Genomic DNA, 21,752 nt, shown 5'->3' with positions numbered 1-21,752 from the left:
CAGCGCTCCAGTCGTGCGAGCTATCCCACCACGTCTCTGTGATACCAATAAGATCATGACGCTGGGACCGCACACACATCTCCAGTTCATCCTGCTTATTCCCCTTGCTTCGCGCATTGGTGTACAGGCATTTCAGGGAAGCAACAGAGGCCACAGGTTTCCCAGGAGGGGTGAAAGAGGACCCTCCGTGATCATTTCCTATCCTCCCTTCCCCACTAGCATACTCCCACTGGACGCCATCTGACCTAGGCTGCGCGGTACTGCTTGCCATGTCTGTGTGACACTCCCCTTCCCCCTTCTTGCCTAGTTTAAAGCCCTCCTAACCAGGTTGGCCAGCCTTTTGGCAAAGAGACGTGTGCCCCTCTTGCTGAGATGGGTCCCATCATTCCCCACTAGCTGGTGGTCATCAAACAGAGTCCCATGGTCATAGAAGCCAAAACCCTGTTGCCAAGCCCAGCGGCGCAGCCAGTTGTTAAGATGCCATATCCGCCTTCTCCTCCTTGAATCCATTCCCCTCGTTGACAGAATAGAGGAGAACACTACCTGGGCACCCGTACCTTTGATGGCCATCCCTAGGGCTCTGAAGTCTTGCTTGATATCCCTCATTTTCCCCACGGCATCATTAGCGCCCACATGAAACAATACTAGAGGATAATAGTCCGACTCCTGAACAATCCTTGGGAGCCTTTCTGTAACATCCTTTATTTTGGCCCCTGGCAAGCAGCAGACCTCTCTGGATGAGGGGTCCGGTCTACATATCGGTGCCTCCGTGCCCTGTAGCGTGGAGTCACCCACGACGATCACCCGCCGCTTCTTCCGGGTGCTCCTTTTCTCTTTAGGGGGAGCAGCCTTGCAGCATGGACCAGACTGCCTCTCTGGAGAGAGCCCCCTAGATGGGCCTTGGTTCAAGGCCTCCTCTGCCTGATCCACAAGTTCCAGGGCCTCGCACCTGTTGAATGTGGTTACAGGTGGAGGTGAGGTGGGCCGTGGAGGGGATCTTCTGCCACCTCGAGTGGGGACCCGTTTCCATTGTTGATTGTCCCTGGATACTGTTAATTCTGCCCGCTCTGCCCTAGGGCAAGAGGGCACTGGATTTTCTGACGGAACCGGGGGGTTCTCAGGGTGGCTTTCCTGGGAAGACTGCAGGATGCAGCTCCACCAGTCTATTTCTCTTTCACATTCCCTGATGGCCCTCAGCCGTTCTACCTCCTCCTTTAGCTCCGCCACCAGGCTGAGCAGGTCATCCACCTGCTCACACCTAAGGCAGACGGTGTTTTCGCCACTCCCTGGTAACGTGGAGAGGCTCAGACATTCCCCGCAGCCAGAAACCTGGACCGCTGCATGTTTCTGTGGCGGTTCCGTCTGGGTCGCCACAGTCTTCCTGGTGGAAGCTCTCTGCCGAGTGGAGACCATGGCTTTACCTGATCTCCCGCGCCAGATATTTGGACATCTGTCAGGGTTCGACTCCAAAAATCTGGGAATGCTCAATGACTGTGTGAACAGTACACTCACACTGTAGCTGCCCTTCAAAGTTAAAGAGCTGATTAGGAGTTAAAGAATGCAGTACGCAGGATGTCCCAGCAATGTGTGCAAGCTACAATGTGTGCGTTGACAAGCTACAAAAAAAAAAGTCCCGATTAGAAGAATCCCATTCATTTGGAACAGTAATGTATGTTGCAATTCAAGGATGGTTTCCAAGTAAGTGAGAAGTCAGTGCTTATCTGGTGGCCACTTCAGTTACATCCCCAAGAGAAAGATCTCTATCCCCCATACCAGAGAAGCCCCCTCTTCCACTGAGGGGGAACGAGGCTGCTCACGCTGGAGTCCTCATTTAGGAACTTGAGGTACAGGCTTCGAGTTCCATTGCACAGATCCCGGTTTCTGTCTGTATCACTATGGCAGGTAATACTTAACGGCTAACCGCACAGTATCAGCTATATACATGGCTTGTAAGGCAGTGTTGGACAGGAGCCATTAAAGACTTGCAACCTCACTGCAAAAAGAGAGGTGACCTTCCTTATCAGGGATAGTGACATCAGTAACAGAGCCTGTTTTGAGCGTGTTATTGGTATATATGGAGCACAAATAGCACTGTAATCCACAGCCAACTGCACGCTCCTTTGATCAAATACAAGCTTTGCTATTTTTCCTCCCGCTAAGGCATACAGCACACTTGCAGAAGTGGAGGGAAAAAATCTTCATTTAATCATCTTATGGAAGTATTCTGCTGCTGCTGCTCAGTAGCATAAGAGCACCTGGGCCCTTCTGGTGAACTTCTTCCTGCCTCGATTCTACAAGTAGTAAAATCCAGACTCTTCATGAAGGGCACATATCAATATACAAACTAACAACTCCACCCTACTCATGCACTTCAAACATGTAATGGCAATCTATACAATGAGTGTGGTTGGGAATTATATTTTTTTGCATGGTTCTGCTTTTCTGCTCAGTTCAGTTGAGCAAATACCGTCAACCCGTAAATGGGGATTTTTGTGAAACGAAACATGACTTTCTACTAATGATAGTAACTGGCAGCGTTGGCAAATCTGCAACAAGTAGCAGATTTACAATCACAGGGCACCACTGAAAAAGAGAAAGAAAGTTGCACGACAACCACACTAACAGCGACGGTGCTCTTTCTTGGGGAGCTGCAGCCCCTCCTCCGTGCGCTGCAGCCCCACGTCTAGGAGCCCTCTGTGGCGCGTGGCAGCGTCACCCCGCGGCGTCACCCCGCCGCCCTGTGACGCCCTCGCCGCGGCTGTTGCGCCTGGCGCCGTCGCCGCGCGGCCTCAGAGCTGCGGCCGCCACTGCCGGAGCGACGGTCGGCGCGTGCCTCGCTGGGAGCCTCGCTGCGTCCCGGCCCTCGGAGCGCGCCTCTGCTCCCGGCGCGGGGGCTCCGAGCCCGCGACCCCCGCTCCCGCAGCCCGCCGGGGCTCAGCCCCGCCGCAGCTGTCCCGGCCGCGGCCCCTGCTCGGGGCTCGGCTCCTCTGCCCCGCCCGAGGCGGGGCCGTCTCTCTGGCCGTATCCGCGTCCGCGCCGCAGCATGAAGAGGTTCCTGGCGCTCTTCGGCAGGGGGCAGAGGGCGGCGCCGCCCGGCGGCGCTTCCCTGGCCTGCGTGGGCGCTCGCTACGAGCTTCGCGAGGAGGAGCTGAGCGAGCCGCACCGGGCGGCTGCCCGCGGAGACCTGGCTGCGCTGCGGCGGCTGCCGAGACGCGGCCTCGACGGGCGCGACAAGGCGAAGCGGTGAGGGGGGCGGCGCCGGCCGGGGCTTTGCCGGCACTTAGCGAGGGCCTGCCCAGGCGTGGAGGGCGCGTGTGCGCCGGGGGGGGAAGGCCGGGTGGCAGGCCCTGCCCCACCAGCACCGCCCAAGGCCGCTGTGCTGCTCTTGGAAAGCCCGTGTCCCCGGCGCGCGGCACTGTGTTGGCACGCAAGCGGTGCTGGCGCACGCTGGAGGGTCCCTTGGCGGAGGCTGGAGGTGGCCAAGCCAAGCCTTGGTGGTCCTTGCCGGGCAGCGTGGGTGGTGCTGTTGGAGGCAGCGGGCGGTCGCGTGGGCAGAGGGATGGAGGGCAGCAGCTTGCGCCCGGCAGCGTGGGGCTGTGTGGCCAGACTCGTGTGCCTGGGCGCGGGAGCCCCTTTGCAGGGAAGCAGGTGCAGAGCTGCGGGAAGCGGGAACTGCGTGGGGTGGGGGTGGCTGCTGCCGTTGGTGCAGGAAGGAGCGACTCTTTGTAAGCTGGCTTTGTGTCTCCGGACAGCGGTGGCCCTAGGCCCGGGACAGAGGCAGGAGCGGTGGGTGCAGCTCGGCGTGTGTGTGCTTGTTAATGGAATGTGTTGCCTTTGTAGGACACCCCTGCATCTGGCTTGCACTAATGGGCACTCGGAGATCGTGTCCTATTTAGTAGAGAAGAAGTGCAAGCTCGATGCGCGGGACAGCTACAAGAGATCTCCACTGCTGAAGGTACGTGGAGCACGGGAGAACTGTTGAGGGAGGGCTTCCAAGTTCCACCCCGAGCGCTGCGTCTCTGGGGTGATGCGTGACGTGGGGACAGGTGGAGACTGTGTTGTGATTGGCGCAGAATGGGCCCGCGTTGCCTCCTCTGGGAAAGTCGGGGTTGTTTTCTGAGGTTGGCCGGCTGTGGGAGCACTGAGGGATGGAAACGTAGTTGCTGGAAAGGCTTCCTTTTCTTTGCTGTGTTGCTTGCAGGCAGTGCAGTGCCAGCAAGAAGAATGCGTGGCCATTCTGCTGGCGCATGGTGCCAGGCCTAATCTTGCTGATGTTACCGGCAACACTGCCCTTCACCTGGCTGTCCTTGGTCGTAGCACCTCTCTAGCAGGGCAGCTACTGGAGCACAATGCCCTTCTTGAGGCTCAGGATAAGGTAAGCGTAGAACATGGGTGAGGCTGCTCTTGGAAAGAGAGAGTGGCTTCCCTTGCCTGTTTGGTTCTGACTGGGGGCGGTTTATGCTTGCAGATGGGCTGCACGCCCCTTGCCCTTGCTGTGTCCGGTCGTCACGGCGAGATGGTGGAGTTCCTGCTTCAAAAAGGAGCTAATGTGCACGCTCGAGACCAGTCTGCCAGGTGAAGGGCTTGTCCAAAGAGCGTGTCCGGAGGCCCCCTGCTTTCCCAGTTGTCCTGTGCTTCCATGTAGCTGCCTTTGCTTTGCTTTGCTTTTCCCACAGCTCTGGCTGTGGGAAAGGGGGAAGCAATTGTTGTGGGAGCAAATAGGGCTGAAAAGCATGCGAGTGAAATGTCTGTGTTGGCTCCTAGCTTTCCTCTCCTCTTTCGGGTGTTCTAGGACCCCTTTAATGCGGGCTGCTTCGACTGGGGACAGGAGCATCCTAGAAATTCTTCTTCGCCACGGTGCTGACCTTTCCCAGAAAGATGTTGCTGGGTGGACGGCGGAGGAGTATGCTAGGAGTTTTCGACATGCTCGGTAAGTGCTTGAGGTGACCGTTAGAGTTGTTAAGATGTGTGAATGTCCGTGTTGGCTTATGGGCGCCCTTGTTAAAGTTTACTGATGTGTGGAGACGTCTGTAGAAGCAGGGCAAAAGGGCATGATGTGGTACCTATTGTGTCGAGTGTGAATTGGGACAGGTGTGCTCACATATGTGTAACTAGCCACCGTGTGTCACCTTGCCAGTTGGCTCTGAGTAGGCGTAGCGTGGAGAAACAATGGCTCGGTGTGTCCTAGAAGAGCCGTGTACAAGGATGCCGTTGGTTTTGGTGCCAGTCCTTCCTTTCTTCCTGTCCGTAGTGTTAGTGAAGAGCTGGCAGAGTGCGCGCAGAGAGCACGTGCAGGCGGCCCAGTAGGCCTGGCAGTACTCAGCTCGCCTCCCGGAGCAGGAGCTGCTGCCTTTACATCGGGTGCCTGTGCTGCAGCCAGCGGAGGTAGGATCCTTGAGCACGGAGGAACTGATGGGGCTCTGCGTGTGGCGTGCGCGTGTGCACGTGTGTGTGGTGCGAGTAGCTGAGCACTTCATTAGCTTCCTATCCTGTCAGCGCCCCGCAGCGTTTGCTAACTATCTGCTCCCCAAGCGTATTTGTCCCATGCTAGTATTTTGTTGAGGAAGCTTAGAGGAAATGTAAGGGCAGTGTTGATTTTCTTTGCTAATGTCCTTTGAGGGGAGGGGGTTAGAATCCAGTAGGGTGCGAGATGTCCAGGGTTGGGGCCTGCTGTTGTTCCTGCTGTCTTGCGTGACTGTTCCCCTGCAGCGTGGCCTGTTAGTTGCTTGTGGGCAGTGTTGACTTCTGAAGGTCTGACATGCTAAGAATTAATCGTGTCAATTAATATTTTCGCAGTGGGAGAGGAGCTTTCCCGCGAATGCTTTGTAAGGTGAGGCTTGAACAACGGCTTTCCGCCAATCCTTTCCCGTGCCTCAGAAGAGGAGAGCCTGGAGAGAGACACGGTCCTTTTTGTCTTCACTTTTCAAGCATTCAAGACATTGATGATGAGGAGAGTGAGGAGAACTCTATTCCTGCCTCCGAATTAGAAAGACGCCGTTTAGCTGCCAAGGTGAAGTGGCCCAAGAGGCAGAATTTCTCTGGAATGAGTGAGTGGTTTGGAGGGCTGAGCTGTGTGGAGTTGAGCGAAAGGGCGTTTGCAGTGCGGTGGCTTTTCTCCTGCAAGGCCGTCTCCTGCCTGGCCCCCCTTCTCCTGCTGTGAGCTATTTCCTCCAAGCCTGGTAGCTGTGACAGGGCGTGCAGCAGCCTGGTGGTCGGGGGCAGAAGAGCACTAGGTGACAAGAGAAATGACCGCATAGTGTTGATGTGCGTGAGATTTCTAGAGAATAAAAGCTGATGAGCTCCTAGATTACCTGTTCCTTTGTCCTGCAGACCTTGCGCTCAGTTTCCAGGAACAAAGGGGTGATAGAATTCTGACTGATAACGGGAGAAAGGCATTTATTGTTCAAAGCGTGCTGAGATGCTTCATCCCCTGGCTCTCCTGTCCTCCTTGTGAGGTTCCTCAAGGGTCCTCAGCAGGGAGCTCCTGTAGCGGGTGTTTTTTTCTCCTGGCACATGCGAATGGCATTCCAGGCTCGCGTGTGACTGATCTCCCACTGCCCGTTTCCCCTCTGATGGTCTCTTTTTATTTTTGCTGTTTCTCCTGCAGAAGAGATGTTTGGCACTGGGACTGTGCAGTGATTCTGAGGATTCCGAGGATGATGCTGGAAGGCACCCTGCAGTGCTGGAGATGCAGGCAAGATTTCCTTCTTCCCCTGGTCGCCCTCTTGTCAGTGATCTTTGAGAGAGTGTCGCAGATGCTGTCTGCGAAGAGCTACTGCAGCACAGTGAGATGTGCTAGTGGTTTGAAGAGTGCCCGTGAGGAAAGGGAAGGAGGCTCGACTAAGGCTGTGGGAGGAGCAGGCAGCTGTTGCTTGTCTTGGGTGTAAAGAAGGGGGAGATGGGGAGCGTGCTTGTGTGTGTCGCCGTGTTGTTGAAGCTGGGGTCAGAGTGTGTCTAGGCCGTGCTTGTGAGGGGCAGAGCAGCATGTCTGTGATGCTGGGTATTGCTGTCTGCCCAAAGGCATTCCTGTGGGAAACCTGCAGGCCTTCCTTACAGCAGACAAGAGAGAAGTCTCCTGTGCAGTTAGCCAGGGATATGAAGTATTTAGCAAAGGGTGGGTGACCGGTGCAGAAGATGCTTCTTTCTGTTCTTTGCAACTCTTTTTTTTTTTTTTTCCTGACCTCTGTTAGGAAGCATCACCCGAAAAGGATGGAGAGGGAGGTGCCGGTGGTCCTCAGGATAAAGATGCTGCAGGATCAGTGGCTGGTGAGAAAGGTGAGTTAGTAAACATGGATCCCGCCGTGTGTTTGCTCGTTGGGGCTTGCCTGATGGAGGAGAGCAGCAGAGTGAAAGAAGCACTCATGGTGTGCCATTCCTTATTTCCCTTGCAGATGTTTCCTTGGCAGCGGGAGCGGAGCAGGAGGAATACGGAGACCCCGTCTTGGATTCTGAGGTGCTTTCTGTTGGTTTTTGTTGTTGCAGAGGAGCGGGGGAAAGGGTGTGTGTGCTCCTGCATACCTGAATGTAGGTGAACGTAGGCTCAGACCGTGTCCAGGCTGTACTTCTGAGGGCCTCTGTTTCAGAGGAACAGCGTGTCCGTGACACTGGGTACTGCTGTGCGCTGAAACATCCTCCTAAGGGAGGAGTGCAGGCCTTGTAAAAGAAAAGTCAGAACATTTTCCCCTGTCCAAGTACAGAGAAGAGAAGTATGTTGCCAGGTGTCCTTTCCTGTGCAGCGGGTTCTTCTTTCTGTTTCTTCCAACTCTTTTGGCTGGCCTCTTTCAGGAGGAATCACCTGCACGGGATGGGGAGGAAACAGCGGGTGGTCCTCAAGTAGCAAATGCTGCAGCAGCCCTCCCTGATGTTAGAGGTGAGTTCAGAAGCGTTGCGCCCCTGTGCTTGTTTGCTCCTTGTGCTGAGTCAGTGAATGCTAGTGATGACCTGCTGATGAGATGGGAAAGCCCCTAATTCTGCCCTTGCCAGCAAATGCCAGGGCAGAGGGAACGTCAGCTGAGGGAGATGTTGTGTGGTAGTGCTGGAGTGCAAGGAGCACTGTTTCTTGGTGACTCACTGCGCATGCGAGGATATTTTGTGTAGTGCTTTGAGGGTCCCTCCTTTGTGATGCAAACGGACTGTGGGTGCCAGACTCTGGCGCGCAAGTTTGGGAGAGCAGCTGCCCGCAAGGCTCCGTCCTCCAGGCCTCGGGCATTGCAGAGCCGCGTTTGGATGCTCGCTGCCCCTCTGTTGGGTGTTGGTTGTAGCTGTGTGAACTGTCATGCTGGGCTTGGGCAGCTTGTGCTGCAAAGAAGGCAGGGGAAGGGGTGAGAACACAGTGGTGTGGCTGAGAGTGAGGATGCTCTTGAGTGACGCTGATTTATTTTCTTTTTTTTTAAAAACACTCTAGTAGAAGCATTATCTGTCCCTTGGCTGTGGGTGTTGCGTGATGGAGGAGAGCAGCAGAGTGAGAGAAGCACTCATGGTGTGTCCTTCCTAATTTCCCTTGCAGATGTTCCATCGGCAGCAGGAGCAGAGCCGGAGGAGGACAAGGATTCTCCTTGGGATGCTGAGGTGCTTTCCATGGGGGGCACTGTGGTTTTGCTGTGGGGGGATCCTCTTAGGAGGTTGCTCTGGGTGTGGGCCCAGCACTGAGGAGGCTCTGCTCCTTCTTTGGCTACTCCTGCCATATGTTTGTTCCTGCGAACTAGAGCAGCTTATCTGTGTGCATGCTGCTCCACAAGGCTTGTGAGGAAGCAGGGTCTGGGAATGTCTGAGCTCTCATAGCAAGTGGCCCTTGCATGGGATTCATAGTGCAATACTGAAAGGTCCAGATTCTGGCTCTGCAAGTGCTTGCTGCGATTGCTGCTTCTTTGCCAAAGTATCCATTAAAAGGACAGTGTATGGAATCCTGCAGCCAACTAAGAAGGCCGACAGCAATAATGTGGGTTTTGTCTTGGAGCCCTTTTTTGGGTCAAAAAGTGCAAGGGGGGAAAGAGCAGGAATTGGACTAAGGTTTCTGAAAAGCAGGCAAGTGTTGGTTTTCATTGGTACAAAGGAGGAGGGAAAGGGTGTGCGTGCTCCTGCATATGGGAATGTGGGTGAAGGCAGCTGAGGCTGTGCACAGGCTGCACTTGTGAGGGTCTCTTCAGAAGCAGAACAGCACATCCGTGTCACTGGGTACTGCTGTCTACTCAAACATCTTCTCAAGGGAGGAGTGGCAAGCCTCAAAGAAAGGAAGTCATAACATTTTCCCTGTGTGGGTACAGAGAAGTAGCTTGCAAGGTGTCAGCTGCCTGCGGAGGGAGTGCTTCTTTCTGTTCTTTGCAAGTCTTTTGGCTGGCCTCTTTCAGGATGAAGCTCCTGCAAGGGATGGAGAGGAGGCCGCTGATGGTCCTCAGGACACAGATGCTGCAGGAGCCACAGCTTGTGTGCGAGGTGAGTTAAAGCCCCCATTGAAGCCCACGTCTTGTTTGGTGGCTGTGAGCGCCAATGCATGGAAACGGTGACGTGACTGTGAGACGGGACAGCCCCGATTCTGCCCTTGCCAGCAAATGCCAGGGCAGAGGGAACGTCAGCCGAGGGAGACGTTGTGTGGTAGTGCTGGAGTGCAAGGAGCACTGTTTCTTGGTGACTCGCTGCACGTGCGAGGATATTTTGTGTAGTGCTTTGAGGGTCCCTCCTTTGCGATGCGAATGGAGGAGAGCAGCAGAGTGAGAGAAGCACTCATGGTGTGTCCTTCCTTATTTCCCTTGCAGATGTTCCATCGGCAGTAGGAGCAGAGCTGGAGGAGGACAACGATTCTCCTTGGGATTCTGAGGTGCTTTCCATGGGGGGCACAGTGGTTTTCCTGTGGGGGGATCCTCTTAGGAGGTTGCTCTGGGTGTGGGCCCAGCACTGGGGAGGCTCTGCTCCTTCTTTGGCTACTCCTGCCATACGTTTGTTCCTGCGAACTAGAGCAGCTTATCTGTGTGCAAGCTGCTCCATGAGGCTTGTGAGGAAGCAGGGTCTGGGAATGTCTCTGTGAGCTCTCATAGCAAGTGCCCTACTAGAAGTGCATGGTGCGTGCTCCAAGCTTTTTCTTCCTCTGTGTGTGACTGTTTCATTAGGATAGTATTGGAGAGCTGGGTGAGGAGCTTGCTGATGCTCCTAAAAAGCCGTCGCTGCCAGAAACCTTGCTGGCAGCTGCCCCACGTTGTCACCAGGACGTGGAGGAAGAGCAAGGGCAGCTGCAGAAGGAGTTGGCCAGGGTTAAAGGCAAGGTAGGCAAATGCCATAACAACTGTAATGATGGTAACAGCGCTGCTTTTCCCCCGTAAATGATGAGAAGGACAAGGCAGCATTCTGAGCACAGGTACAAGTGGGATGTGATCAAGTCATTAATTCTATGCTGCCGTAACCCATGAGGGCAGTGGAGCCTTGAGCAGAACGACATGCTCTTCTTCGTGTGCTGTGCTGTGCAGGCACTGTAGTTTGAGACGTGCAGAAAGCGCTCTTTTCCCTTGTCAGTCGGAGCCTGCTGCTTGCAGGAAATCGGGATGGGGACAGGAGAGGCCAGCAGGAAAGAGGGTGAAGCAAAAGGGTTCGGGAGATTTGAGTTGGGAGTCAAAGCAGTCAACTTGTGTGTATGATGCTGAAGATGAAGCTGAGTACCATGGGTCCTGCTTTGACAGTTGCAGGAATCGGAAGAGCGGCGTCTTCAGGCTGAGCGGAGTGTTGAGGAGTTGAAGAGAGCCCTGGCAGAGAAGCAAAGCGAAGCAGCGGCCGCTTCCCAGCAAGAACAAGACCGTGCCTCCCTGCTATTCACCATAAGGCTCTTGAGGGAAAAAGCTGGACGGTGAGGAAGTGCCAGAGTGAAACAAGGCTTTGCTTTGTGGGCTGGTGTAAAGGCAACAGGATTACCTTGCTGCATCACAGCAACGGAATATGGGCCTTCGAGGGAGGCTTTTGCTTGAGATGTTGTTAGTCCACAGTGTGGAGTGGGTGTGTGTGCTCTTTGGGTTCCCATACTGAGCCCTGTGTTTCCTTTGAAGGCTGGAGCTTGAAAAAACGGGGCTGGAGGTGACAGCGCGACAACAGACTGCGAAGATGGAAGCTCTTCAGAAGGAGCTGCACAGCTCTGCTTCTGTAAGCGACTCCTGCCCTTTCCTTTTCACGAGCTCCTGAGCCTACTTGTGTGTGTATGTGGGGCCAGCTAGAGAAGAGATTTTCCTGGGGAGCCCAGGGGAGAGCGTTTGTGGCAGTGTGCAGGTGATCGGCTGCTGGTTCCTTCCGAGGCTTTCTGGTCTTGGGCGTTTTCACGGGGTCCGTGCTGCATCTTCCTTAAGCCCGTCTGAGGGGAGGCTTTGGCACTGCTGTGCTGCTTGGAATGTGTGCCGCTCTCAGTGAGGAGAAACTGCTTAGGCTCTGCAGAATGACTTTGCTTTGGCATGCTGGTGCGTGCTGTTTTCTGTGAAGTGCTGAAGAGGAGTCCCTGTGGTATCATTTGCAGAACTGTGTGCGATGCTGCCTTGGAATTTGTAGGTGTCCCAGGTTCAGTGATTGAGAGCGGCTGGGGAAGGCGCTTTCATCTGCGGGCTGCGTGAAGCCAGGGATTTTGGTGCCTTCTCTAGCAAGCGAGGGTGCTCTGTGCCGTGCCGTGTCCCTGGAGTTGTTTCTAGTTAGGGCTGGTTTTAGTTTGGTTTACGATGGCGCGGCCTTTGAGTGTCCCATGGAAGGGGAAGCTCCTCTTGCCCGTGTTCATTCCTGCCTCTTCATACTCCGCATGGTTCTGTCTTTCTCCCTGAAGGGAATGGCTCAGGCAATGATTGCTAACAATTTGGGAGTCTTCTCTGCATATCACAGAAATATTTGCAAGTGATGAGAGAGAGCAGGATCTGTAGTAGAAAATCAATGAGTGCAAGAAGGCATTTCTGTACTAAGCCTAAAGGTTGAGCAAGTAAGACCCAGGAGCCAGCGGGAAGGAGTGAAATATTTAGGGGACAAGGAAAGTTTGAATGAAGATCTTGAAACAGAGCTGAAAGTAAACGAGGGAGCTTTAAGAGAAACTGTTCTGCAATGCAATGCACAGCTGAACGTGAAGGACAGAGTGGTCAGTACTGTCCCCCAACCTGGAGCAGCCAAGGGAAAGCAAAGATAGATGAGGGGCAGAAATTGATTCATTCTGCTCACACTTGGGCTCCGCTCTTCAGGAACTTGAACATCATGAGGCATTGAGAAGCGTTGAGCCAAGATAACTGTAATGACACCAAAAGAATGAAGTGAGGCCCCATGTGAGGCAAATGCTTTTGGTTCTGCTTGAGGGCCTGTGCAAGCTGAAGTAAGCAAATCAATGTATGATAAGACAAGAATCTATGCAGGAAAGATTGGCTCAGCTCAGCTCCTTTTGCTCAGCTCTTTTTATTTGTTGCACAAGTAGAAGATGTGCAGAACAAGGCAGGTCATCGCAGAGGAAGTAGTGAGGGCTGTCCAGGAGAGTATTAATGATCTTGTCAAGAAACTCAGCGCGGACCCTGAAAAGCAAGCCTACCTGAAGGAGGGGAGAGACAAGGGATCCCGTGCCAAATGTCCTGACTTAAGAGAAGGAGCCTTTCCATATGAGACTGACAAAGTAGAAAAAGAGGACAAGAGACCTCTCTTTTTTGTAAAGGAGTATAAAGAACAAGTAAAGATTTGTCAGTTCTTGAAATAATTGTACTTTTCTGAAGGCCCCAGGTATACGCTGCATGCGTGGGAATGCACCATGCAGGGTTTGGTCTGCTTTACCAAAACCCTCCAAAATTGCAAGAGATACACCACAAAGAGGAGGAAAGGCTGCAATGCGAGCAGAGATCAGAGGATGATAGCCCAGTCTAAACTGTGGTCTAAAACTCTTCAGGATTTTTCTTTTCATTTCTTCCACCTAATCCTTTTGGTGTCACAGCGGGCGAGTCATTTTATTTGATGTCCATCTGTTGCACTGGTGACAGAAAGGAGTGTTTCAAAAGCAGGAAGCACCCAGTGTGCAAAAGCTGAGAAGAGGAGACGCAGGGAAGTGAAGTGATTGGGGAAGGAGGGGAGAGTATGCTGAGGAAAACTGCTGCTAAGGAGGCCTGAGAGGAGGAGCGGGATCAAGCTGACTGTAGCTGAGTGGAGAGAGGCAAAGGAAGGGAAGGAGAAGAGCTGACAAGAGACTGTGGACAGAGTGCCAAGCAAAGGCCAAAGAGGGTTCTTTGGTCTTCTGATGAGAAAGGCTCAATTCTCCATAAGTTGGTATGGAAAGTGAAGAGCATCAGTATTGTGCAGGTGTTTGTTAATCTCTGTGTGTGTGGAGGGCTCTAAGGGGGCTGCAGTTGCTCAGGAAGCTGGTTTTGCTCACAGTCCTGAGCTTTTTCTTCCCCCTCTCCTGGTGCGGTCCTATTTCTTCCTCTGAGGCTTGGCAAAAGATGACCCAAGCGAGAGAATGACTGCTTGGCAAATCAGTCCAAGTATCTGCCTACAAATGGACACGGTGCCCAAGTATGCACTGTGCTGCTCTGCAGAGTGTCATAGTAGTCATTTGGGGAGCTACTTCTAGAGACAGTTGTATAATGTAGCAGGAAAAAGCAAACGCACAGTGCATGATGCAAGGCTTTTCTTGCGATGCGTGTAATTATTTCATCAGGGCAGGGTCAGAGAGCTGGAGCAGGAGCTTGCCGATGCCCGCAGAAAGCAGGCGCTGTCCCAAGCCTCGCTGGAAGCTGCCACACGTGCTCGCCGGGAGCTGCAAGAAGAGAAAATGCAGTTGCAAAAGGAGTTGGGCAGGGTTAAAGGCAAGGTAGGCAAAGGCTGTGACTACCCCGAGGACCCTGACAACCCGGTTTTCCCCTGTAACCAAGGAAAAAGCACAGGGCACTATTCTGAGAACAGGTGCCAGGGGGACGTGAGCAAGTCAGTCCATAAACCCTGTTGTAACCTGTGAGGTCGGTGAAAGCTTGAACCTAATGACCTGTGCCGCTTCCTGTGGTGTGTGGGGTCCTGTAGTTTGGGACCTGCAGAACCTGCTGTTTTCCCTTGCCAGTGGGCGCTGATACGGTGGTAGTTCTTAAGGCTGCTCCTAGGAAACCAAGATGGGGATGGGAGAGGCCAGTATGAAAGAGGACAAAGCAACAGGGCTTTTCAGAGGTGACCTGCGAGTGCAAGCAGGTGGCTTGACTGTATGAAGAGGAAGCTGACTAGCGTGGGTCCTGGTTTGACAGTTGCAGGAGTTGGAAGAGCAACTTCTCCAGTCTGAGCAAAGTGTTCAGGATTTGAAGAGAGCCCTGTCAGAAAAGCAAAGGGAAGCATTGGCTCTTTCTCAGCAACTGCAAGAATGTGAGAAGGCCCGCTTGGAAATGGAGAGCCTAAAACTGCTGGAAGAAAAAGTGGAAAGGTAAGGAGTTGCCACAGTGAAACCAGGCTGTGCTTTGTGGGATGGTGTAAAGGCAAGGGTGTAAAGGGTTAGCTTGCTGCTTGGCAGCTAGCAAATATGGGATTTGGAGGGAGGTTTTTGCTTGAGATGTTGTTAGTCCACAGTTTGGAGTGGGTATCTGTGCTCTGTTGGGTTCCCATACTGAGACCTATGTTTCCTTTGAAGGCTCGAACTTGAGAATGGGAGGCTGGAAGGCAGAGCTCAACAACAGACAGCTAAAATCGAAGCTCTTCAGAAAGAGCTGCACAAGCTGCACAGCTCTGCCTCTGTAAGCTACTCCTAAGCTTTCATTTTCACAGGATCTGATATGAAGCCCTGGCTTTGTGGATCACAGTCGTGTGTGCAGTCAAATAACACCACGTGCATCTGAGCAGAGTGCTGGCATTTTCTTAAACATAGATGCACGTCTGTGTTTATGTGCTGTTCCAAGAAGAACAGTACTTGGCCATTTTTAACTCATAGGAAGCCACGAGCTAAAAGAAGAGATGGCAAAGCTTAGCTGTTCCCAGTGGACAGAGAGCAGACCTCAGCTGTGCAGAGGCGCACTGGTGTGGCCAAAATACGTTATGTTTAGGTTCCCTCTGAAGCCTGAAGCAGCTCTGTAATGTAAGAGCAAAGAAGGGAAAGTGGAATCTGTGGTCCAAGCCTTTTCTTCCTGTGCATGTAACTATGTCCACAGGCCACAGCCAGACAACTGGAGCAGGAGCTTGCTGAGGCTCGTAGAAAGCAGCTGATGTCAGAAGCCTCTCTGGAAGCTGCCACCCGTGTTTGCAAGGACCTGGAGGAAGAGAAAGGGCAGTTGCTAAAAGAGTTGGACAGGCTTAAAGGCAAGGTAGGCAAAAAGAGTAACTACTTTAATGAGCCTGACAAGGTTGTTTTTCCCCTGCAAATGATGAACAAGCAGAGGGCAGTATTCTGAGAAGAGGTGCCAGGGGCACGTGAGCAAGTCAGTCACTACAGCCTGTCGTAACCCGTGAAGGCAGTGGAAGTTTGGACCAAATGACCTGCTCTTCCTCCTCCACCGGGCAGGGTGCTGCAGTGTGAAAGCTGCAGAAAGCAGCATCCCTCCTTGCTAGATGGGGGTCTGCACTGTCCACGTGAAGCAGCATCTCAGGCAGGTGCTCTGAATGGTCGCGCAGGCTGAGCCTGCACTGGGCCTCACGTCCACACGGGAGATCGAAGGGCCTCAAAGTGACTGACTTGCCTGGTGTAATAGCCCCGGTGCCTAAGGTTGGCAGGGTCTTTGCTGTGCGCTTCCTGTGTCCTCCCTTGGACAAAGGGGAGTGTAGTTCCTTGGAAAGGCCCTGACCAATCTGTGGCACGTACGGGTGTTCTTGCCTTTGTTTAGGCAAAGGAGGGTGTCCACTCCCGGAGAAACGGTGGAGATCCTGGCTTCTTGGCTTGGGGCCTTTTTGCATTCTCTGCCCTTTTCCTTCCCAAGAAGGAAGGAACCTGCATTCTGCTCTGAAGTTTTGGGCCACTTGCTCTGTTTAGGGACTGTCTCTGCACCATTAGTGTAAGAATAAGGTAGAGGCGCCTGCTCAGTGTTGGAATTGCAGCCTCCCCGTTTGGCCATGGGTGGACTTTGCAACTAATGCTTCCCACGGAGGAGTGACCGCCCGGACACCAGGAGCGTCACAAGTGCCAGAAGGAAGAGGATTGGTGTTGGGGCGGTTTTGGGGACTGCTTGTAGGAAGACAAGATGGGGATGGAAGAAAGAGGCTAGTAGGAAAGAGGGCAAAGCAAGAGGATTTGGGAGAGATGAGTTGGGAGTCAAAGCACTTGACTTGTCTGTATGCAAACGCAGCTGAGTACCGTGGGGGCTGGTTTGACAGTTGCAGGAGTCGGAAGAGCAGCGTCTTCAGACTGCGCGTTGCGTTGAGGAGTTGCAGGCGGCCCTGTCAGAAAAGCAGAGGGAAGCAATGTCCTCTTCGAAGCAACTGCAAGACCTTGTGGAAGCCTCCTTGGAAAGAGTTAGCCTAAAGCACCTGGAAGAAAGAGTGGGGCGGTAAGGAAGCGGCACGGTGAAGCAAGGCTTTGCCTTCCGGGGTGGTGTAAAAGCAAGAGGAAGAGCTGGCTGCATCGCAGCAAGCCCATCCAGAATTTGGAGAGCCGTTACTTCACAGTGCTGTCTCCCTGTGTTTCCTTTCAAGGCTTGAGCTTGAAAACGTGAGGCTGGAAGGCAGAAGTGACCAACACACGGCTCGAATTGAAGCCCTGCAGGAAGAGCTGCACAGCTCTGCCACTGTAGGCTACTCCTAAGCTTTCTTCTTCCTGAGCTCCTGAGCCTAGCTGTGTGTGTATGTGGGGACTTGTGGGAAGAGATTTTCCTGGGGAGCCTAGGGGAACATCATTTCCGACAGTCCACAGGGGATCAGCTCTAGTTTGTCCCTTTCCAAGGCCTTCTGGTGTTGAGAGTTTCCCTGGCTACTGTGCAGCCTTAGCACTGTGCAAGGAGAGGCTTTGACACTCATGCGCTGCTTTGAGCGTCTGCTGCTTTTTAGCAGTGCTGGTGCTTAAGCCCTCAGGCAGTAGCACTTGTTGCTGTCCTAAGAGCGAGTTAGCTCGTGGAATCGCTTTGGTGCCAAGCAAAGCCCAAAGCGGCATCCTCAGGCTGTGACAAGGGAGACTTCATTGCCAAACCTCTGACACCTTTCCTGTTTACTGACTGTGGATTCCTTGGCTCGAAGGTGTCGTTCCATAAAGTAACTCCGAAAACTGCCGAAGGCCAAGGTGCAGCTGCTAAAGCAATGCCACAGGCCTAGGCAGTGTTGTGTGCTTGGGCCGAGTTAGGAGACAAGTCCTTAATGAAGGAGAACTGCTCCAGGGCTCAAACTGGGGGTAGATTGTAAAGGAGTAGTGAGATGGAGAAATGTTGGTGGCATTTCCCTTTGCTAATACCCCTTGAATGAGGTGCGAGCATGAGTCCAGAAAGCATCAGTGTGGCTTTTTTGTTCCATAGGTTCATAAGAGCCTGGAAGATCTGCTCTCTGCCTTACGGACAAGGCACGTGCCTTTGAAAGAAGACAAATATCAGCAGGTACATCAAGGGTTGCTTGACTTCCCTCTTCCCGTCGATGATTTCTCCTGCCTACTGATTGCGGCTGATTCCCCTGAAGCTTTAAGTTAAGCTCTGCTGTCCACTGATGTGGATAGCTAAGTACCACCTGCTGGTGCCAGGGGGACAGAGGAAGCTGTTTCTCAGGCTCTTTTGCACCTTTCTCCCCAGAGCCCCTCGTAGCAGGTGGCCTTCAGTTTTGAGGGGTGCAGGGCAGGGCAATTGTGGCTGCCCCTAGGCTAGCATAGAGAGACATCCTGCAAGTTCTTTGTGAGGAACACCCTGTGCAGCTGGTGCTTACGCATGGCGTTACTGAGCTGTGTATGCCCTTTCTCCTTCCTGTGTGGAAAGTGTGAGAGTGAAGAAAAGGCAGAGAAGGAGGAGGCAGAGAAGAAACAAGCAGCAGAAGCCCAGCTGGAGGAAGCAGTGAAGAAAAGCATGGAACTGCAGAAAGAATGCAGCAGGTATGGCTTTTTAGCATTTAGCATTTTATCGGTTAAGCTGGGAGTCAAGGTTGCTTTAATTGACGCTGAGACAATGGTTTGTGAGCAACTTCAAGGGGAATGCTTTCTTTTTTTTTTTTTCCTATGGCTTTTCTAAGTCACTCCCTAAATGGCTGTGCAGGTCCAAGAGGCTTCTGGAGAAAGCTCTGAAGAAACTAAGGACCTACGAGAGGCGCGAGAGTGAGTCCCAGTTGAGTTTACAGGAGAAACTGAAGGACGCACCTTCTGGAGGGGGCAGCGAAGAGGCCCTATTAAGAACAAAGGTGAGCTGTGGTCTGCTTGTTTCTGTATGTTTGTTCTGGAAAGTTCTTGGAAAGAATCTGCCACGTTGATCCAGAGCGAATAGGGCTTCTTCCTCCACGGCTGAGAAAGCCGCTTTCTGGAGCGGTGTTGACAAAGTCAGGCAGTGCTGACTGTGAGGCAAGCCTGGAAGACCGCTGGCAGCCCCGCTGCATGCAGAACACCCCACGTGATGTATGTTCCTGAGGAAAGGAGAAGGAGGATATGTGGATATGTGATCTCCTGGGAGTGTATGAGTCGCTCCCTGAAGAAGAACCCTGGTGCTTTGGAACCTGTCCTCAGGGGTGCAAAACTCCTAGCCATTATTGGCTAGGGGACTGCTGGAGTTAACCTGAGAAGGGTGGGAAACTTGAGGTGGTCTTCTGAGACACCTTTAAAAGAGGTGGTTCTTTTAGCAGAGGAGCATGGCTTTCACTTGGTTTTAAAACTGAGTGAGCTGGTGACAAACAGTCTCAGCACCCAGCCTGCCTGGTTTGCAAAGGACTGCGTATGCTTAAGCCTCTCTGCCTGTCCCTTGGCTGTGTGCAGGTGCATGAACTTTGCAACCGGCTCTCTGCAGAGCAGAGAAACTCGAGGCAGCTCAAGAAAGCAAACGAAGGTTTGCGAGAAGAGCTGACTTGCATGCATGGGAGCCAGGCAAAGCTGCGGAAGAGGAAGCGGCAGCTGGAAGAAGAGGTGGCTGCCCTCAGGTGCCATGTAGAGACCAGCACGCCAGATCTCAGCCACATCAAAGACTATAAAAGAGGGATTGAAGAAAAGGCCGAGCGAGAACTAAGGAAAAAACTACGGGAAGTCAATCTCTTTCTGCAGGTAACGTACTTGGCACTGGCATGCTCAGTCCATTTGTGCCTTGTCCTTCATCTATTCTGTACCACTGCCCTTTTTCAGTGTTTCCTGCTTGTGCTGGTCAGAGCTGTGGGCTCATGGGCTCTTTATATCTGGAGGAGTCTGTTGAAGGCCATCAGCTTGTGGAATGCTTGTCCTCAGCCATTTTGTGCATCATCATCTTTACGCGCATTAGTCCCTGGAGAATCAGGGAACTGCATTAAGAGAAGGGGCTAGTGTCTTGGTGAGAGAGAGGTGACTTCTTAGTCCGAGCTTTGATTGGAAACCAAAATACATAAAGGTTGTGCTAAGAGCAGGTTTCCATCTGTGAACAGAAAGCGCTGTGTAACGTGGTGCTTCTGGCTTTGGCCGTGGATTCTTGAGGGCAGTGAGGAGGCGCCTGAGTAAGGCTGTGCTCTTCCAAGGGGGTGTGTGGAAACTGTCGTCGGGTGTCGGGGGAAAGTTCTTCTTCCCTGGAGGCTGAAATCACACAATCTGCTTCAGACACAGGCAGCCACCCAGGAGCAGGTAGAACAAAGAAGAGCCACTGCTGAAGCTTCCCTGGTAGGGCAACTACAGCAGAAAATCAGGGATTTGGAAAATGAATTGGCTCACAGCAGACGCCTGCAGCAAGGCAGAGTTATTGGAGGCCTTGCGGAAGCCGCTGCTGCCTACCCTCCTGAGCTGGACAGGAGCCACTCTTTGATGGGGAGCGCAGCGGGCAATGCTTCCTGTGTGGCAGAGCGACTGGAAGCTCGGATGGCTGAGGTAAGGCATTGGACATGCATGATGTGCTTGAATGAGCTGCCCACAGAGTATGAATGAGAAGGGTTCAGCTTTTAAAGGGGAAAAGGAGCACGCATTCATGCCTAGTTCCGGGACACCCAGTCTGCTAGTGCGGACAGCATTGGTGACCCTCACAATTGGGCGAGCACAGTCCCCTGGATCACCCTGAGAGAATCTGTGAGGCGATGCTCAGAGCCTGCTGCAAGCTCAGCAATAGCTCTGGTCCGAGTGTGCCCCAGCCTTTGCAGTGTGTGTGGAGAGCACGTTCCTCACGGAATGGTGAGGTTTGGGGCCCGCGTGGCAAGAGTTGGAGAAGGGGGGCGAATAATTCTTCACTGAATGCCATGATCCATTCCCTGCTTTGCACAGAGTGGAGGCAAGGGCAAGCTGTGCTCTTCACTGCTTTTTAATGCTGGGAAGGATTCAGGCAGCTCTAATTGTGACTCAGTGCTGTGGTGCCCGCAACGTAGCAGGGCCCTATTGAAAGGAGATGCCTGCGGACTGTAGCTGTGGCCATGCCTGTAGTGTTCTGAAGCCGAGCTCCTCGGCTTTGGGCATTGTCTTGTGGGGTCTCAGAGGGGTGATCCAGATGACTGTCCTCGGGCACCCCTGTGCCTAAACAGTAAGTCGGCAGTGCTGCCATGAAAAAGGGTTGTCTAAAATGTGGCTGCTGCAGGGAAAGGCAGCTCGTTCTGGCCTGAATCCTTTGCTACTGAGTAAATTAAAGAGAGTTTTGGTTTGTAATGAGAAAAAAAAGTGGGCATCCCAAGTCAGATTACTCGCTGTAAACAGTGTAAATATGCTGCTTGTGGCTTTGGGACTAGCGCTCTGGCCATGTGTGGTTATATCCCCTTGCATTTGCACGGATGGGCACAAGTGCCTTGGGTTGAATGTGTCTGCATTGTGAGCAGAGGTGCCTGTCTACTGGGATTAATGGGGTTGGTTCCTCAGGTTTGGGACCTCCTCCCTTTTCCTCCTGTAGCACTAACAGAAGGCCTTCTATTCCTCCTCCCACGCGGGGCTACCTCAGAAGTGGCTTTCTGGAGTGGGGACTGCCAAGAGTGGATATCTCGAGAGGAAGGAAGTCTGGGGAAACGTGCCCTCCAGATCTTGGCGGAGTGGTGTGTAGATGGCATTCAGCTGCATTCAAGTGAAGGTGTTCGTCCGATACTCTATTTAATAAAGCTTGTAGCCTGGGACATCTCTGTTTTATTCCCGTCCCCTTCCTGACTTGGCCCGCCCTGCGCACGTACCTGTTCCCTCTTCCTCCCGCTGCTTGTCCCTCTTACAGAATAGGAGCGGCGGGATTGCTGCCAAGGGGGGACCACTGGTCGGAGTCTGGCCGCTTGCTGGCAGCGTGCAGCCTGTGTCCTTTTCCTCAGTGGAGGTTGAAAGCTCCGCTGGGTTTTTTAGACAGGGGCCTGGAGTTGGCTGCTCTGTTTGCCTCCTGCTGCCTTTTAGGACAAGGCTTCCCATGGCCTGGGCAGGAGGGAGGGGGAGAGCTGCTGCTAGCCATGCAAGGTTGCAAGGCCCCTGGGTCTGGAAGGGTATTTGCTTTGTGTGGAGTCTGTGAAGACGAAAGGGCTGAAGAAATGTCTGTGCCCTGCAGCCTTCTTGGCAAGACTGACCTTCTGTTCAGTGATGGGCACTTGCTCTTCTCTCTGCAAAGCAAAAGCAAGTGGAGAAAGTCTGTCACTTCGGCTTGTTTTGCCCTTTGGTAGTCGGGCATGAACCCTTTGCATATGGTCCCCAGCGTGTTTTGATCCTGCAGAACATGAGTGAGAGCGAGGAGAAAAGCAGGACTGCAATTCAGCACTTGCATCTGGCCTAAGAGGAGCTGTTAATGGTTACAGTGCAG

General features: G+C 53.2%; 2 protein-coding genes across 2 annotated transcripts in view; one reads left to right on the top strand and one right to left on the bottom strand.

Moving 5' to 3' along the window:
• The window catches only part of LOC148596011 (uncharacterized), a 192,338-nt gene that overhangs the window by 131,892 nt on the left and 38,694 nt on the right, over positions 1 to 21,752 (bottom strand). The gene's annotated exons all lie outside the window — the stretch shown is intronic.
• LOC148596013 (uncharacterized) lies at positions 1,412 to 21,725 on the top strand. The gene is made up of 20 exons (XM_088534244.1): positions 1,412 to 1,502; positions 2,711 to 2,951; positions 3,043 to 3,243; positions 3,841 to 3,955; positions 4,202 to 4,375; positions 4,469 to 4,575; positions 4,793 to 4,930; positions 5,878 to 6,010; positions 6,608 to 6,694; positions 7,786 to 7,870; positions 8,507 to 8,568; positions 9,348 to 9,432; positions 13,701 to 13,789; positions 16,258 to 16,430; positions 16,576 to 16,669; positions 17,832 to 17,944; positions 18,105 to 18,246; positions 18,812 to 19,093; positions 19,613 to 19,876; positions 21,666 to 21,725. Exons 1-20 carry the CDS (start codon positions 1,412 to 1,414, stop codon positions 21,723 to 21,725), a joined length of 2,736 nt encoding a protein of 911 aa, XP_088390370.1.

The sequence above is a fragment of the Tinamus guttatus genome, unplaced genomic scaffold (genome assembly GCF_059628265.1).
Source record: "Tinamus guttatus ecotype Peru unplaced genomic scaffold, ASM5962826v1 Tinamus_guttatus_pri_ptg000035l, whole genome shotgun sequence".
In the NCBI taxonomy this organism is placed as follows: Eukaryota; Metazoa; Chordata; class Aves; order Tinamiformes; family Tinamidae; genus Tinamus; species Tinamus guttatus.
This window is presented reverse-complemented; position numbering and strand designations above follow the sequence as displayed.

Bases quoted from the DNA above. Each gene is read 5' to 3' on its own strand.
- LOC148596013 (XM_088534244.1), top strand. From the start codon at position 1,412: ATGGCTTTACCTGATCTCCCGCGCCAGATATTTGGACATCTGTCAGGG. The intron at 6,011-6,607 runs GTGAAGTGGCCC...TTTCTCCTGCAG, and splicing joins GACGCCGTTTAGCTGCCAAG to AAGAGATGTTTGGCACTGGG. The intron at 18,247-18,811 runs GTGAGCTGTGGT...GGCTGTGTGCAG, and splicing joins AGGCCCTATTAAGAACAAAG to GTGCATGAACTTTGCAACCG.